Below are 19287 nucleotides of genomic sequence, written 5' to 3' on the forward strand. Positions count from 1 at the left end.
TTTGAAAATTGAATTTTTTTTTAATGAATATTTTTAAAATTTTAAGTATTTTTTTTACTTTTTTATATGTAATTTATTTAGATGTATCTAAAAAGTGAACAATTTGAGAAAAATATTTTAAAAAATTAATAAATACATAAAAATATGAAAAGTATATTGAATTCTCATATTTTTTTTGTATTTTTGGTATTTAGTGAATTTTTAAAAGATTATTTTCACAAAAATTATACATTTTATGTGTATTTATATTAGGTGTGTCTAAAAATTAAAAAAAATTATTTAAAATATCAAAAAAATTCAATAAAAAAAAACACGTAAAATAAAAAAATAAAATTTTTTAAAAAGTATTTTTGCAAACCAAAAACAAACAAAGTGAATATTATTTTTATTTTTATTTTTTTTGAAAAACATTGAGCTCCCCACCCCACCCTTTCCGATTCCAGTTGCAGGCCATCTTTCAAGTACCTTTCCAGTGGCCACGATCAAGCCTCACCCCTACATTTCTCGACTCTCCCTTTACCCTTTCATAACCCCTTTTGCCCACTCCTAATTCCCTTCTCCAATGTCATTCAAATAATACTACAAGTTTTAAATTTTCTATCAATTAAATGATTAAATATTTTACATGAATATAAAGTTTACAAAATTGTGGGCCCTACATTCATATGAGACATTTAATCATTTATTTGATAAAAAATTTAATATCTCTAATATTACCCACTGCCACCCTCACTCGCAGTTGGGTGTCATGCTAGTGTGAGTAGAGACTAGGTTGTGGCTGTGGTGGTGGGAAAAAAAAGGATTGAGCCAAGTAAAAGAGACATAGTTGAATTGTCGTAAAATGTTGCAACAGGAATAAGGTAATGTGGGATATATCAAACTAATTTATTTCAAATTTTAAATTCCTGTACATATCTAGTTAAAGACATAAATTTTAATATTTACCAACTAATTTTACCAATTAAAAAAAACAGGTTAAGTTTCTCTCAAATTCAAATATAAACTTTTAAACTTGAGAGAACTTGAAGGACATGTGGAGCTCACTATGGGTTCTATTTCAATTATCTCAATCATTCATTTTGTAAGATCTATTATTATTATTTTTTTGTATATCATTCATGAAAAAAATAAGTTAAGCCGACAATCATAATTTATCTTATTTTATTATATGGACTTTAAAAAAAATAAACAAACTTCATTTATTTTATTTTTTTTTGGTGATAGACACGATAAAATGACAGCATTACAATTATTGAATCGATCTAATTTATTTTATAAATAATATACACAAAAATCTTTATAAAATAAATAATTTAGATTATCAAAATAGAATCGATGGTAGGCTTAACAATCTTCTCAAATTCTCTCAACCTAACTCTAAAAAAAGAAATAGGCATTGATTTTTGCTATTGATAATAAAAGAGAACCGTTATTCCTAATTCATTTTGTTCTAAGGGTCCGTTTGGGAAGATGGTTTGTGACTAAAATAGTCACAAAAGACAAAATAGGTTATTTTAATCACAACAAACAAAACATCACATCCAATCCATAATTATTATACTCTTCTCTCACAAAAAAAGTTAAAAAATCCAAAAAACCAAAAAGTCCTTTCCAAATCAAGTTTTTTAACCCAGACTAAAATAGCCAAAAAGTCAGCCCACTTCTAAATATATATTTTTTTATCCTTATTATATATATTTACAGTAATACATTTTCATACAAAACATATTTCTTAAAAAAAACTAAAATTTCAAAAATATTAATATAATTATATATAATAAAAATAAATAAATAAATGTATTTAAAATAACAATAGTGATTGGTAGCTCGAAAGACCCTTCCCTGAATCCCCCCCGAAATCAAAACGACGTCGTTTTCGTCGTTTTGATTTTTATTTTTTTTTTCAGAAGAAGAAAGAAGAAGAACTGGAGGGGACCAACAAAATCGGGCTGGAGGCAGAGGCGGAGGCGGGAGACGGGGGCGGGGGCGGAGGCGGAGGCGAAGGCAGGGGCGGAGGTGGGGGCTGGGAGGCGGAGGCGGAAGCGACGACAGGACTACGACGAGGCGACGACGAGCGACGATCAAACGAGATGACGGCGGGTGAAACTCCTCCTCTTCCCCTCTCTTCTCTCTCCCTCTCTTTTTCTCCTCAATTTCAGACGGGAGGGGGGGGATATCGGAAAAAAAATCATTTCTCTTGAAATAAAGTGCAGTAATAAAGGTGAATAAATGTTTCATCTGCGAAAGATAGCATTGTACATAAATTAATATTTTAATGAAGCATTAAAGTCTGAAGTCTCCATTGCTAATACTATTTTTTAGTCAAAAAATTAAAAAATTAATAATTTATATTAAAAAATCAAATATTTTATTTTCTCTCTACTTTTTACACATCTTTTTATAAAAAATTAAAAAAGTCATTTCAAATAAATTAATTTTTTTACATCATATTTTAGTCAAAAAAACTAAAAAGTTACTAAAAAAATCTGTTTTCAAACGAGGCTTTATTTGGGTCAAACTATGTTAGTGTACTTTTTTGCATAAATATACTTATTTAAGTCACATCAATTAATATCTTCTCTCTATTTTTTTTACATATCTTTATATAAAAAATTAAAAAATACACTTATTAGAATATCCAAACAAGCCCTAAAAATCCAAGCCTCTTTTCAAAAGCACACGTGAAGCTACAAACCACACCCCAAATGTCAGAAGACCAAAGCAAAGCAGAGCACGAGCACGAGCACGAGCACAAGCACAAACACAAACTCCGCAAGGGAATTTCACTTTAAAAATCTTCCCCCACCCCCACACAAACCCTATCAATCTGTTTCCCCCATCTCCGACACCACTCTCTCTCTCTCTCTCTCTCTCTCTCTCCTCACATCTCCGGCATGTCAACCAACCCATCGGAGAGCTACACCGACGACTTCCTCGAGCAAATCCTCGCCATCCCTTCTTACGCCGCCGGCTTGGCTGGACCCGATGTCAGCTCATCTCAAGCCACGCCCTCCCAGCTCAGCTCCGGCGGCGGCGGCTTCCATCAGCCGTTTATTCCGTTGGGTTTGAGCTTAGACAACGGCCGAGACAGCGTTAATGGTGGTGGAGCTTTTTCAGGGAAGAGTGTAAGTGTCTAATTTTACCCTTTTGCCCTTGGGGGAGGGTGTGTTGTACAAATTTGGAATTGGGTTGAGGGCTATTTGAGTCTTTTTGGTGTTGGGTTTGTTGTTGTTGGTTTTTTGGCAGGAGAGAGAGTCTGTGAATATGGGGAGTCTGTTTCCTGTGTTTGAACATTTGCAGCCTCACTCCGTTCGCCACTCAGCTCCTCAGGTTCATATATAATCACTAATCTTTTTACTGCTTTGTTTCATTATACACATATTTATGTATTATAGATTATGGTTATGTCAATTGACTATGCATATGTGTGTCCCTGATTGACTTGTTCTTGAAATTTGAGCTTTTTCTATGGGGGTGTTTGGCGTAGATTAAACAAGTTGATTATTGTTTATTTTAATTTTTTGCTTATAACTTATTAAGAAGAAATAGATTAAGTAAGTTTAGGGGTGTTTTTGAATACTACTTTCTTTAACTTATAATGTCACACCCATGGGGGTGACTAACACAACGAATTTACTGATTTTCTATGCTGTTACACATATGACTCAGATAAGGTCGCCGAGATTGGATGTATCTAAGTGTTTGATTCATTTAATTTAAATATTCAATTCTCTTAATTCTCAAGTCCAAAGACCGTTGTGACACGGACTTAAATTTATATTTCCTAGTATACTTATTTTATATGGTAAATTGATGTTCACAAGGTTTCATAGAACATTGCATGCATAATAAGGGTATTTTTGGCCTATTTTTATGGTGTTCTCGAAATATTAAATATTTTTGTTAGAAGAATATCAAATTACACATGCCAAACACATATCCCATATCCTTATTCCCTTTCTTTCCTTTGGTGTGGCAAGGGGGTGTAGTTATGATTATCCATTTTCTACTCTCTAAAGCTGGAGTAAGACGCTTCGTTTTCCACCCATTGGCATTGCCGCCTGTGGGTTTGATAAGACCACCCTTCCACCTCAGTCTCGAACCCAACTCATGGAACTCACACTTTACTAGATCTTCAATTTTCTCCTGTGCAAGAAGAGGAAAATTCCGAATTTACAACCTCTATAATGGAAAAATAAAAATAAAAAATGTATCGCATAGAACACAACATTGAAACAAAAGCTCAAGTGTTAGGGTATGACATGAGCACTTCATAAATTTAAAATAGTCCATGTAACAAGGCTGATTAGGGACTTTAAAATGAACATAAAAGGTAACTTGTCCCACCAAAGTTGGCTCTGCACAATGTTTTCTGAACTTAGTTAGGAGTGGGATTTACAATCTGAATTCCAATTTCTTGGGTTTGTAATTGCCACTGGATCGTACATTCTTTTGCAGGTTTTTCATGGACAACCGACTCACAGCACAACAATGACTTTGCCACATCCACCTGCCATCCGCCCAAGGGTGCGGGCTAGACGAGGTCAAGCCACAGATCCCCACAGTATCGCTGAGAGGGTAATTTGAGTTACATAAAATACAACAGGCTGTTTAGAAAGCATATTTTATTGGAAAGTGTTGTTTGTGGATAATGTAGTGTCAATAAAATGGACTGCATGTGACACATTAAATAGCTGAAGGGTTTTCACCAAAAATAAATAAATAAATAAATAACTGAAGAAATATGTATCAACCATTTTAACGAGTGTGTGTGTATTATCTGAGTGGAATCTGGTTTCACTAGTATTTTAATTTTAGCTCTATGCTCTGTTTCTGTTTATCGTTTCTTTGCATTGACAGCTCTATTCGTCTTTTACAGCTGCGTAGAGAAAGAATAGCAGAAAGAATGAGGGCTTTGCAGGAACTTGTTCCCAGCTGTAACAAGGTCTGTGCTATTTCAAAATTGCCAAACATGTACTCATTGTATGATTAGTTTTTCTTCTTGCCTTTCTTCTGTTATTTGAGTCATCGCAATCTGCGTCTAGACTTATGCCTATGTTTGACCATGAAAGAGATTATTTTTTCTTCTTTAATCCCACAATATAACAAGATATTGTGGCATAGATTGTTTTCTGGTGAGATCAATTCTCTTGACATTTTGGATGTGGATTGATAATATCCATTTCCCCGACAACCTAATTGACAAAGCAAGGTATCAATGAAGTACCAAGGCAACCAGAGACGTGCAGATTTTTAAATAATTGTACTAATATAGGTCCTGAAAGCCTCATGTTACGCCACACACAAAAAATGAAAAAAAAAAAACTCGTGTGTTGGGCATGTCATAGAGTTGTGGACACAAGTGATGGCTATCTCTGTATATAATTAGAATGTTTGTGGACATGGCCAAGTGTGTGTTTGTCTGTGGCTCTGAGCTACCTACCACTTGCGAGTGACCATTTTGTTGAATATGTCTGTATACTGAAGTTCTAAGGTAATATTAAAGATGTTGCCAAATTAATGACTTGTTTGATGTGGTTAGGAATGAAATATGATAGCTTTTTAGGTGTGCCTAGTCATTGTATCAAGAAGCTATGGCGCAATTAAAGTGATATGAATGGACTTCACACAGATTTCTGGTATTAATGCATTAAAGTTTTCTGCAATTTCTGGTATTGATGCATTAAACGTTTCTGCAGACGGATAGGGCTGCCATGCTTGATGAAATTCTAGATTATGTGAAGTTCTTAAGGCTTCAAGTCAAGGTAAGTTTTCTATAATGGTTCAAAGTAGGAGTCATGTAGCCAAAGTCATCATTATCTTTACCAAATTAACCTACTTGTATTCTTGCGGATGTCCCTTAGTTGTTTATATGCATTTTGCCTCCTTGTTTATTTAATTATCAAACTATTAAACAAACATTGTCTTGACTCCTGTAATGAATATATTTTAATTTTTTCATCTCGATCTCTCTCTACTGTGTTTGTTAAAGATTTCATGAAATTGTAGTTGTCACTTGTCACAAACTTCAACTGATCTTGTATGAAATCAAAACTACTAAATATCGCGAGGGTTGAACACTTGTTTAATTGTGCATCATGTGTGACCCGTTTAATCGTGCATCATATATGACTATTCTGATGGACCTTTGGACGGTTTAAATTGAAAAAATAAGATGATAGTCTTCACACTTCTGAGCTACCTCTAGTTCATTAGCTATATTTGTTTACCCATCTACCTAATCTTATACTTGTCAGGTTCTAAGCATGAGTAGGCTGGGTGGAGCCGGTGCTGTGGCCCAACTTGTGGCTGACATCCCACTGTCATCCATCGAGGTAACATAAAGAACAATAACCCTTGTACCTTTGTCAATATACTTTTGAAAACTTTTTTATATCAAGATTTGAAGATATCCCTTTGTAATTAACCATTCCCGTACTTCTCCAATGCAAAGGGGGACAACAGTGAAGGTGGATGCAACCAGCAAGCCTGGGATAAGTGGTCAGATCATGACATAGAGCAAGAAGTAGCTAAGCTCATGGAAGAAGATGTTGGTGCTGCGATGCAATACCTTCGATCTAAAGCACTTTGCATCATGCCCGTTTCACTTGCTGCACTAATCTATCCTACCCACCCGCCAGACGCCTCTGGATCTGTTAAGCCCGAACCAAATGGCCCTTCCTAGACCTCTAACCAATTGCACGTGCCTACAAGAACTCCCTATGGTCACCAAGTCCCACACTTATCCATATCCCTACCTATCATCATCACTCTTCATATAACCTTTCCTTGGCATTATGTGACAATGCGATCAGTGTCGGATGCCATAATTTTGCTTTGCCCTCCCTTTTTTCGTCCTTGAAGTTTTGTCGACAGAAAATGAAGGCACTTTTGTCGGTTATCGCCACGGTCAAGGGAAGGGAGAGATTTTCAAAGTTATCTTCATATGCTGTACTACCCCTTTTTGTTGTGGTGTTGTGGAAACACTCTTTTGCTTGGTGGATGGTGGGGCATTGGAATGGTACGGGTAAATATATATAATGCGTTTTAAGAAAACAAATTGGAAAATGATTTGGCAAGTCATTTTCAGGAATGACTTTTTGTTTTTTTTTTTTTAACCTTTTGGTGAGTGGGATGATTACTAAAAGAAACTTAAGCTTTTGTCACTCTGCACAATGATCAAATGATGAATTGTTTAAGAGTGTGGAGATCATCATGCCCCATAAAACTTTATGACATTTCTGAAGTGTGGATTGTGGATATAGTTAATCTCTCTTTTATCACACACAGTATTGAGTGCAATGGTGACAACTCTAAATGAGATGGTGATAGGATGGATAGACAACAGATGGAGTGGTCTTAACCCCCTGCCCCCATTTGGAGCTCTTAATTTAATTTTTAAAAAGATAAATCAATTACGCACAAATAACACGATTTATGTGATGTATTCAAAATTAGGGTTACGTTTGCGATTGTTGCGAGTTTATTATGATAAAAAAGGTTATAAGAGATTTGAGAGATAATAAAACAATGTGTTATTTGGCCACAAATATAAAAAATAAATAAAATAAAAAATGAAAGTCCCTATTTCAAAGTTGGATTCTTGGTTGAATGTTAGGGTTTTGTTTATCAAAATTCACATCATGCCATGGTGTTGGCATCCCACTAATGAAATGAGAGATTAGTTTGAAGTGGTAGCATCCCATTTTTTCAATTCATGCTGCATCTAGATATTAAGCACATCTTTTCATACTTTTCAGAAAAATATATATCTTTCATTTATTTAAATTGAAATTTGTTTTTAGTTTATTTAATTCATTTGTCTCACTCTCACATAATAAAAAAGAAAAGAAATAGAAAGTCATATTGGAATAAAATAGAATAGAATTGAATGATTATATTCAATTTATTATAGTGAATCACTTTGTGTTGGAGTCTTGTAAGGCGAAGGAAAAAATTTCATCTTATTATTAACTTAGGGGTCTTTTGGAAAGTTGCCAAAAAAGCTAGTTTTTTTGGCATTTTAGCTTTTTTAGTTAAAAAAGTCAGTTTTTTTTTTTATCTAAAACAATCTAGTTTTTTGTTAAAAAAGTCATTAAAAAAGTCAAAAACTCAAAAAGTTAACTTTTTACCAACTTTCTAAAACACCACTTATTGTAGTGTTTGATTTCACCATAATAAAATAGAATCATCATTCATTAATTCATTTTTTTTATTTATAATGGTGAATAATAATTTATTTATAGTACAATTTTATACTTTTTTTATTGAACAAAACATGAAAATAGGCATATATTAGAATTAGCGGTTGTCACACACGATTCATGCACAATTAAAATAAGTAAAAATAAAATAAAATATTTATTATATATAGTGTGCTAGTCAAGTGGTAACAATCTTTTTCATTTGAGATAAGTCTAAGGTTCAAATCTCCTCCTCTCATTTATCTTTTTTTTTTTTTTAAATGAAAAAGTGAACACATGGTAGCATAAGAAACTAAAGTTTCAAAACACCATAAAAGATGTTCATTCTATATATAGTATAGATAATCATTTCATTTCAAATAACTAAATAATAGGGTAGTTTTTTAAAATGAAAAAGTGAACACATGGTAACATAAGAAACTAAGGTTTCAAAACACCATAAAAATCAAAAAGATGTTCATTCTATATATAGTATAGATGATCATTTCATTTCAAATAACTAAATAATAGGGTACTTTTTTAAAATGAAAAAGTGAACACATGGTAACATAAGAAACTAAGATTTCAAAACACCATAAAAGTCAAAAGATGTTCATTCTATATGTAGTATAGATGATCATTTCATTTCAAATAACTAAATAATAGGTTACTTACATGTAGGTCTTAATAAGTGGACTTATTGTCTAATAGGTCTATAGGAAAAAAAAATCAAAAAAAAATCAGTAATTGTAAGTTTTAGCGACAATTTATAAAAATCATGATAAAAAAAGTCACTAATTGTCAATTTTTAGCAACATATATAAAAAATTGTTACAAAAAAATTATTTTTAGCGATAATTTTATCAAAATTTATTTTCAATAGAACTTGAAAAAATTAAGTTCAACTATTACAACATATTAATGATTTTACCCCAAATAATAATAACACATATTTTTCGTCATTCTAGTCAACTAAAATATAAATATAAATATAAAATATATTTTATCCGATTATTTTTTATTTTTTATTTTTGAAACAAATGAAGGAGTAGGAGTTTCGCTTTTCTTCAATAAAAAAAGTTAAATAAAAGCCATTCAACTTTTTATTAAAAAAATGTGAAGTGGGTGGTTGGAAAAGCACGCGACGGTCCACAATATAAGCCACGTGATACATCAAAATGTAAAATTCAACTGCCTTCTCATGACAAAGAGAAAAATATTCCATATATTTTGTTGAAGTGTAATGGTATATTTATTTAAAATCATCTTAATAATTTTATTAAAAATATATATTTTTAAATATTATTGATGTTTAAATGATATATTTTTTATATCCAATTACATTTGTTTTATTATATTTTTAGTAAGATTGTTAGTATGAATAATTTAAAATTATTCTTGGTTAGTTAAATGCCTCACCTAATTATTTATGGGCCCCATCTAAAATTAAGAATGGTCTCACTTGAGAAGTTGACTATTTTAGTAGGTTGTTTTAATTTTTAGCTATTTTAGTAAGTTAAAATATTTATATTTGAGAAGCAGGTTGATTTATTTTTATTTATTTTTAATTGAATGTGATGTTTATAAGAGAAAAATTAATTTAATTATGAATTTGATGTGACATTTTATTTTATTAATTATTTTAACATATTTTGTCTTTTTGTGAATTTTAACTATAAAAAAAAAAAAGCCTAAAATTGACTTCTCAATGGTGGTTTCAATTTACACACTATAATTTATCTCGTTACACATCATTTACTTAATTTATATGATATTTAATTTGAATTTTTTAATTTTTTTCTTAAGTCACCCTATTAATTTTTAAATAATATCACCATACGCTTATTTTCTCAAATTTCAAACCCTAGCCAAAGCATCAAATCACTACCACTATAGTTGCCATCAATTATCAACGTTATGTCCTTTGAAGGTCCTCTTCGTCACTCCCTTCCCAACTTCATTACATTTTTCAGCCCCGCCACTCCCTCTTATTGCTACTACCTACCATCCGTCTTAGGTGGGGTTTGATTCGAGGATTGAGGTGTGAGATTAGACTATTAGTTTATTTAGATTGATAGTCTGTTGTTTGGTTCAAAATTTTTGTACCGGATTATTAATTCCGAATTCATTAGACTATTGTGTCTCATGAGAGATGGGACACAAATGTAGGGATTAAAGGGATATGAAATTAGGAGGAGGAGGTCGCAAGCTCTCCAAGTTGGATGGGTGGGATTGTTGGATGGGATGACTCGGGGTTTGTTCTCAGTTGGGTGGGATATCTTGAGGTGGTGGAGGAGGTATGGGAAGGTCTCTTTGAAGCAAAGCATTGATCAGGGCTTAGTTTTGCTCGGCTAAGCAGTTGATGCTGTTGGTGAGTTCTGTGAAATACTGCGGTGGGTTGTTTGGGTTAGGAGGATCGGCTTGAGGGTCGGCAATGTTGTGTTGAGAAGCCATGGATCTAGTTGTGACCATCCACCTTGGTGGGTGGTAGGTAGGGAATATCAGTAATGGGTCTCCGGCAACAATGAGCACAGTTACCGCACAGAGCAAAAAGACTTCCCACAGACGGCGCCAACAGATGATGATACTGATTGCTCCAGATAGAACGGGTCGGATCGATCCACGCTTCCCAAACCGCTGCCCGAGTGTTGAGCCCGCAAAAAGACCTGCACAAGAGTTCAACGGGGAACTGAGAGTTCCCCAACGAACCCTCCGACGATCAAGTTAGTGAGGTGAGAGTGATGAAGGTGTCGAGAGAGGATGGAGATAGAGAACTTAACATTTTCTTTATCTTAGAAGCCTGTTTATATCATTTGCTCATCATTTTCTTGTCCACTCCAAGCCGTCATGTTGGCCAAAAGTCCATGTTCTAGCTTGCCTTGTTCATGGTGAGGCTGTTCTGTTTCGACTTGAAGGGTTATCGCAATAAATGCTGCAGGGAAACTCATTAATGGTTGATATGTGGTGCAATAACTTTGCAGGATCTTTGTCTGCTAATGTGGCTGGTTCTTCACTTGCCAAGTGTTTTGATGTCATTGGTGCTTCGTGTAACGTTGGGTTCCTAGAATGTTGAGCTTTAGTGTTATGAATCATGGATTAGGCCTTAAGTGGTGGGCCATATCCTTTATGGGCTCACCCATGTCAGTAGTCCCCCATTCCCAAGAGCAACTTCAGTCTAACGAAGGGAATAAGGAAGAAAATAGGGGTGGTGAGAGATCGACGGAGAGAAGAACAAATGGGAGGTGGATCGACTGTGAGAAGTGACCGAGTGGAGGGATCGACCGTAAGGAGGGCCGATCGCGAAGGGTGACTGAATGGAAGGACCGACTGTGAGGAGTGCCGACCGCGAAGAGTGACCGAGTGGACGGACCGACCGTGAGGAGGGCCGACCGAAAATGGTTACCGACTGAAAAGGGAAAGTGGCGGTAAGCGGGGCTCGAGGAGCAGCGGGGCATGTGGTGAAATGAAGTGGAATAGATAGGGAAGGGGAACGGAGTAGTGGATCGTGGTTGTATACGTGGCAAAATCCTTTAATGGGAGAGGTGACACGTTAGTAAGAAGTGAAGGGACATGGTGATATAGGGCAGTGAAAAGGCAGGGGCGGGAGTTTTTCGAAATTTTTCAAACTGGCGGAATTGAATCTTGACCCTTGGAATATAAGCAAGCTGTGGGCCTTTGGGGTTATTCGCTTTACCTACTTTATCGCAAAAAATCAACACATCCCTAAAGTGAACTTATTTGTTTCGTGTGATACGCCTTTGTGACACTTTGTGAATTTCCTTATGCCAGCATCCGAAGCTATACGCAGACACGTAGGAGGAATAGTGCAAGATGAGGTGCCAACCATGAGACTAGACCCTCTGCGGGACAACGACGCAGTAGAGTTGGTGGAACAATATCAGGCGGAGCGGAGGGAGGAGAGGGAAGCCGCACAAGGGACGCGGGCTCGCCCGACTACGATGATCGCGGCTGTTAGGCCAATTAGCCAAGTGGAGCCGGATCACTGGCACACAAAGGCAGATAGATCTACATTTACAGCGGGGGAGTTGGAGGAGGTACAGAGGAAGTACCAGATTCCGGAGGAAATAGAGTGGAGGCTGCCCACATTGAAGGAGAGGGCGTCGGATGTACAGGCAGGAGAGTTCACCTTATACAAGGAAGCACTGCGGGGAGGTCTAAGGCTGTCGCTCCCCCAAATTGTGATGGAGGTATTTAACAAGTTGGAGGTGGCGCCAGGGCAGTTGATACCGAATGCCTGGAAGATACTGATAGCCTGCGCGAGCGTCTGGCCGCAGGCTACCGGAGGGACGACAATGACGATGGAGGAGTTCTTCTCTTACTACAAGGCCTCCGGTCAGCAGGAGACGTGGGTGACTCTACAGACAGTGACGGACCAAGGTCTGGTGACGGGCCTGCCATCTTCGGTGAATGGGTGGAGACCGAGATGATTTTTCGTATAAGCGAACGAAGGGGCAGGAGTTCGCACATCATGGAAAGTCCCCACGAAATCGGCGGAGCCAAAGCTAGGTGTGGAGGGCAAAGACAGGGTGAAGAAGGTGAAGGAGTGGAGGGAAGAGAATGGGGTGAAGTGGAATGAGCTAATCCTTCCTTCAACCCTTGAGACTGGGACCGCAGCCGACGGAGGCGGATCCAGCAAGGGAAGAGCTGGAGACGTAGAGGAAGGCGGAAGAAAGGAGAGTGTTCGCCAAGGCAAACAAATATAAGGAGGCAAAGTTGGGGCCAGCCCCAAAACTGATGGTGAGGAAGTGGGTACGACCGCACCCCAAGCCGTTGGGGGATAAAAACCTAACTGACTTTGCCCGTTGCCATCACTTGTGGACCCGCTGACGGAGAGGGGCAAACAAGAGGTGGTGGCAGTACTAAAGAGAACGAAGAGAGAGAGAGTGGTCGTTGAGGGGAGTAAAGACGCCCTTGTTGGAAAGAAGTTAAAGGAAAGGAAGGTGGAGGAGGATCCAGAAAAGGAGAAATTGAAGGAGGGAAAGATGAAGGAGGGCGCAGAAAAAGAGACCGCCCGAGTGGCTAAAGAAGACCTAGACCTAAGAGCCCCTACGGTGCCGATAGTAGCAGCTGCACCAGAAGTAACCTCAAGCCCTAGCGAGGGGAAGACGGGGATCAGCAAGCCAGCGACGAGTGTCGCGCTGGCGATCACCTTGTACCACGCGCGCACGCTGGCAGGTCGCTCGGCAGAAGGGAAAGAAGCCAGGGTCGTAGCCGACCACTTTGATGGAGTAGTAAAAGATGCAACGGTGCACTCAATGGCGCGTTTGTCAGAGGCCGATCTGCTGAGAGGGTTTTACTCAGCCCAGGTGGAGGCAGCGACACTGGTGACCGCCTTGATGAATAAGGCGGCGCGTGCTAGGATGGAAGTAGAGCTGCTAAGGGCCCAATTGGAAGGGGCGAAATCGGAGCTCCAGAGTCTAAGGGCGAAGACAGCGGGGTGGAGGAAGGCCGCCAAGAGTGCGAGCGCCAAGGGCTTGGAGTATGCGCAGAGGGCGAAGGTTATGGAGGTGTTGGCGATGGTGCAGAGCAATTCGGTGGGACGAGTTAGTGCTGAGCTCGTTGCAACCAAGTCTGAGCTTGAAACGGAGCACCACAAGGTGATATCGCTTGAGTTCTAGTTGGCGAGTGAGCAGAAGAAACTAGAGGAAGTTCAAAAAGCCTACACTATCGCCAACGAAAGGTGAGAGGAGGCCATGACCAGCAACAAAGATCTGCGGGACCAGGTGATCAAAGACAAGGAAGAAGCAGATCAGTGGATCACTGAGTTGGAGAGGGCCCTGGCGGAGGAAAGGGCCCAATTGGCGTCCGAGAGAGCGGCGTACCCAGGCCTGTGCAAGGTGGCGATGGAGCAATTCAAGGAGTCCGCCGAATTCTAGATAGCCATCTATGTTGCAGTCGCCAAGAGCTTGGCGAGAGAGGGTGATGGGGGGGGTTGGGCCGTCGGGAGCGGCTGCTGGAAGTAGGAGTGAAGAGGAAGTGATCCAGAGCTTCTAGCAGTTGGATTTTTATAAGCATGAAATGGCTGACTTCTGGGATAGCAACTGGAAGACCTTCAAACATAAAGCGGAAGAGCTATGCCTAGACGTGGACTTCAGCCGCATGGAGATAGGCGAAGACGACGTTGGCCAGACCTCCCTGGACAAGGGGGTTGAGAAGGAAGATCTGGCCTCTATTTAGGAAGAGTGATCTTTGTAAAAATTTTGTGTTTGTGTGTTTTGTTTATTTTTTGTTATGTGTAATTTCTGCAGTGAATCGTATGTAACTGTAAGTTTGTAAATAAAACAACGACTTTTCCCTTGTACTGTTGTCGTTATTTCTTCTGAGTTGTAAATTTGAAAATAATGAAAATGGAAAAGCAGAATTTAATGAAGAATGGTTGTAAAAATAAGACTTGTGCATGGATTGTGAAACTTGCTAGTAGATTGTGATGTAACAAGTTTAGAAATGGGCAGTCAGCCTAACTTATGAGAAAACCATGATGTAAGAAACGTTAAAAATAGGCATGCCTAAAAATGTTGAAAGTGTTAGAAATGAAAGATTGGCTTGGACGACTATGGACCTGGATTTTAACTAAATATGGCAACCATGCTGTAACATGAAATTACGAAAATGGATCGGTCGAACTCTTCGTTCATGCTCAGTCTAGCTGGGGCTTTAATTAACTCAGTCTGGCGGAGCCCTTCGTGCTCAGTCTGGCTGAGGCTTTAATTAACTCAGTCCGGCTGAGCCCTTCGTGCTCAGTCTGGCTGAGGCTTTAATTAACTCAGTTTTAACAAGTCGTTATTGAAACACAACGCAGATAATGAAGATACAAAGTCATTGTCATTTAAAGTTTAGCTTATTGATCAGAAATTTACACCATGTATGAAAAGGACAAAAATAACCAAGTGTGTAGATTGTCATACATCAATCGATCAATACAAAAATAGGACATGGTACTTTACTGGAAATAACGCTTTAAGTGTTCGGCGTTCCATGGGTGAGGGAGGTCGCGGCCTTCCATATCCTGGAGTCGGTAAGTGCCCGGGCGAGGTCTGGCCTTAACAACGTAAGGTCCTTCCCACTTGGTTGCCAGCTTGCCCTTGGCAAGATTTTTGGTGGCAAGAGTTGCTTCGCGCAAAACTAGGTCCCCAACAGCGAACTTCCTCGGTCGAACTTTGCAGTTGTAGTGTGCTCTCATTTTTTGTTGATACGAGGCCTATTTGACAGCAGTGGTCTCTCGGAGCTCTTCCATCAGGTCTAAGCCAACCCGACGTAATTCTTCGGTGAGTTCAGGATTCAGGTGCAAAACCCTTGGGGTTGGCAGACCGATTTCCACTGGAATAACCGCCTCAGCGCCGTATGTTAAGCGAAAGGGGGTCTTCCCAATGGGGGTTCAGGTGGTAGTGCGGTAGGCCCAAAGTACATTTGGCAATTCTTCAGCCCAAAGTCCCTTAGCAGCTTTCAACTTAGTTTTGATGATTTTTAGAAGAGAACGGTTGGTTACCTCGACTTGCCCATTGTGTCATCCTTGGCATTGAATTCCTCCGTGATTTGTCCGACGATCAATTGGGAATCGCTAATCACTCGAATATGACTGACACCAATGTCTCTGGCTAGGCAGAGACCTGCTATCAAGGCCTCATACTCGGCCTCATTATTGCTTGCGTTAAACAAGAAGTGGAGCACACTTGAACTAACCACCCTCGGGGGCGGTGAGGATAAGACCAGCCCCACTGCCTTCTTTGCAAGATGATCCATCGACATTGAGAGTCCAAGAGTGGGGATCGTCTACCTCAGTGTTGAATTGCTTGAGCGGGGGGGCCGTTGTTGGAGTGGGATTACTGAATTCCAGGATAAAATTGGCGACAACCTGTCTTTTGATCGCTGTTCGAGGTCGGTAGGAGATTTCAAACTGGCTGAGCTCAACTAACCATTGCATAAGTCTATCGGACAGCTCTAGTTGTTGTATTATCTTCTTCAAAGGTTGGTCAGTGAGGACCACTATGGAGTGAGCTTGGAAGTAAGGTTGGAGTCGTCTTGAGGCTATGACCAAGGCCATTTTTTCCAGCAATGGGTAGTTCTGTTCTGCTCTCCTGAGAGCCTGGCTAATGTAATAAACCGGGTGTTGTATTGAGCCGTCCTCCCTGATGAGGGCCGCACTAACTGCGGTGCTCGATACGGCTAAGTAGAGAAAAGGGGGTTCACCCGTGAGAGCCTGAGAGAGTAAAGGGGTTGGCCATGCATTGCTTCAATTGTTGGAAGGCCTCTTCGGATTCGGTCGTCCACTCAAAAGCTTGCCAAAGGACTTTAAAAAAGGGGAGGCACTTGTCCGTTGCGTAGGAAATGAAGCGGTTGAAGGCGGCGACTCTGCCAGTAAGCCTTTGAACCTCTTTAACCGTTCTGGGTGACTGCATTTCTATCAAGGCCTTGATCTTTTCGGGGTTGGCCTCGATACCTCGTTGACTGACCATGAAACCCAAGAACTTCCCAGATCCTACGCCGAATGTGCATTTCTCCGGATTGAGCTTTATTTGATGCTGACGTAGGGTGCCGTAGGACTCTCGCAGGTCTGTCAGATGATCAGAGGAGAGTTTGTTCTTGACTAGCATGTCATCGATGTACACTTCCACGTTCCGACCTGTCTGGTGATGAAAAACGGCATTGACTAACCGTTGGTAGGTTGCTCCGACATTTTTTAACCCAAATGGAATGACACAGTAGTGGTAGGTTCCCTGGTCAGTGATGAAGAAAGTATGTTCCTGGACAGACGGGTGCATCATAATTTGATTGTAGCCAGAGAATGCGTCCATGAAACTGAGCATTTGATGTCCAACCGTGGCGTCGACAAGCAGATCTATGCGAGGAAGGGGATAACTATCTTTGGGGCAAACTCGATTGAGATCGGAGTAGTCGACACAGAGTCACCATTTACCGTTGTTTTTACGGACCAAGACCACATTTGACAGCCATCTAGGGTAGTCCACGTTCTTGACAAACTGTGCCTCCAGTAGCTTATCTACCTCAGAAGCAATAAGAGCGTTACGTTTCGGGTGAAAGATGCGCTGCTTCTGACGAAAGGGTCGGAAATGGGGTTCGATGCTCAAACGATGAGTGATGAAAGAATGATCAATACCCGGCATGTCAGAATGGGTCCAGGAAAACACGTCATTGTGCTCAGTCAGGAGGGTTGTAAGATCGGCCTTGGCTTGGGGGGATAGTTGGCTGCCAATCTTGGCTGTTTTTGTTGGGTTGGTGGGGTCGATGGGGACTTCGACAAGTTCTTCTACTGGTTTCCCTCTAACTAACTCATCTTCGTCTTTGACATCAAGTCCTTCGATAATCATAGTCTCCTTCAGTTTGACCTCTTTAAGAGAAGTGACGTAGCATTCTCTGGCCACAATCTGCTCCCCCTTCACGTTGCCGACTCCGAGGTCGGTAGGGAATTTCATGGCCAGATGATACGTGGAATTGACAGCTTGAAAAGCGTTGAGGGCAGTGCAACCGAGGATGATGTTATAGGCTGACGGACAGTCGATGACGAGAAAAGTGAGCAATTTAATGGTCTATTGTGGGTATTCTCCAATGGTGATGGGCAGATCGATGGAACCTATGGAGGTCACCCGATCTCCAGTGAAGCCAACCAGTGGGGTTTGGAGAGGGGACAAACTTTCTTCCCCGACCTTGAGCTGGCGATAGGCGTTTAGGAAGATGATGTTTGAAGAGCTACCGTTGTCGGCAAGCACCCGTCTGACTTTGTAATTGGACAGGAGAGCAGAGATAACGAGGGGGTCGTCATAGGGGTAACGAATGCCTGTGCAATCGGCCTCCGTAAAGGTGATGGGCTCCATCCATTGCTTGGGGTGTTTGAAGGGGCGGTCCAATGTTGCGACTTCTTTATCTGAGCCCTGCCTGATTTTTCTGAGTTCTGCCCATTGGGCCGAACGGGATGGTCCTCCATACGCAAGCCTGCCGGCAATAACTCTGATTTCTCCAACCAGGGGGGCAGGGTTGCCTTATGCTAGGGATTGATGTAGGGGCCAATCATGGCCTTGGTTAGGTTGTACGGGTTGTCAATGAGGGGTGCGCCGGTGGTTGTTTCTGGTAGGTTCGATCCTTGGCCATTGCTGAGGACGGGCTGCCGTGAACCGATTGAGACGCCCTTGGCGTATCAAGCCCTCGATCTGGTCTTTGAGGTTAACACACTCCTCGGTATTATGGCCGTGGTCCTGATGGAAACGGCAGTATTTGGACTGGTCTCGCTAGTTAGAAGGAGACCGCGACAGTTAGGGCCATTTTAAGGGATAATCTCGTTGGATCTGGTTCAAGACTTGTTCCATGGGGGAATTGAGGGGCGTGTACCGTTCGAACCGGCCGGGCGCTCAGGTAGGTGCCGACCGGTCGGCTCGAGCAGGTCGGTCGCTATATTGAGGTGTTTGCTGTGTGTACTAGGTGCTTCTGGTTTCAGAGTCCTTTCTCTTCTCTTTGGGGGTCGGGTTTTTAGTTGTGGAATCTTGTCGGGCGGTTAGGGAATCTTCGGCGTTCATGTATTTTTGGGCTTTGGAGAGGAGGGTTGTCATGGAGGTTGGAGGGTTTTTGGAGAGGGAGAAAAGGAAATCGGATGATCGTAGACCGACTATGAACGCCGTGAGAATGACCTTGTCATCATTTTTCGCCACTTGCAAGGCTTCGGTGTTGAAGCGGGTGACGAAGCTGTGCAGCGACTCCCCCTCTATCTGACGGATGTTGAGGAGTTGGGTTGCCGGACGCTGCTAGCGTTGGGCACCAATGAAGTGGTTGAGAAATGAGTCACGTAGGTGCTGGAAAGTAGAGACAGAGTCTTTCGGCAGCTAATTGAACCAGAGTCGGGCCGACCCCTTAAGTGTTACGGGGAAAGGTCGACACGTGATCTCGTCAGGGAATGCATGAAGGATCATGAGGGTCCTGTAAGTCTCTAAGTGGTCGACTGGGTCTGTTGTACTGTCGAAAGAGTCGATCGAGGGCATTTTGAACTTAGGAGGTAGGGGTTTGTCCCTAATGGAGGCAACGAATGGTGAGTTGGCTGTGGTAGAGGGTTTATTCTGTATGTTCTGCATGACTCCTT

General features: G+C 40.5%; 1 protein-coding gene across 1 annotated transcript; it reads left to right on the plus strand.

Moving 5' to 3' along the window:
• Positions 1-2636: 2636 nt before the first annotated feature.
• On the plus strand, positions 2637-7285 carry LOC114258721 (transcription factor UNE12). The gene is made up of 7 exons (XM_028198703.2): positions 2637-3125; positions 3247-3330; positions 4459-4578; positions 4880-4945; positions 5700-5765; positions 6258-6335; positions 6455-7285. Exons 1-7 carry the CDS (start codon positions 2895-2897, stop codon positions 6683-6685), a joined length of 876 nt encoding a protein of 291 aa, XP_028054504.2. The 5' UTR covers positions 2637-2894; the 3' UTR covers positions 6686-7285.
• Positions 7286-19287: the final 12002 nt, after the last annotated feature.

The sequence above is a fragment of the Camellia sinensis genome, chromosome 7 (assembly GCF_055761805.1).
Source record: "Camellia sinensis isolate YWXY chromosome 7, ASM5576180v1, whole genome shotgun sequence".
NCBI lineage: Eukaryota > Viridiplantae > Streptophyta > Magnoliopsida > Ericales > Theaceae > Camellia > Camellia sinensis.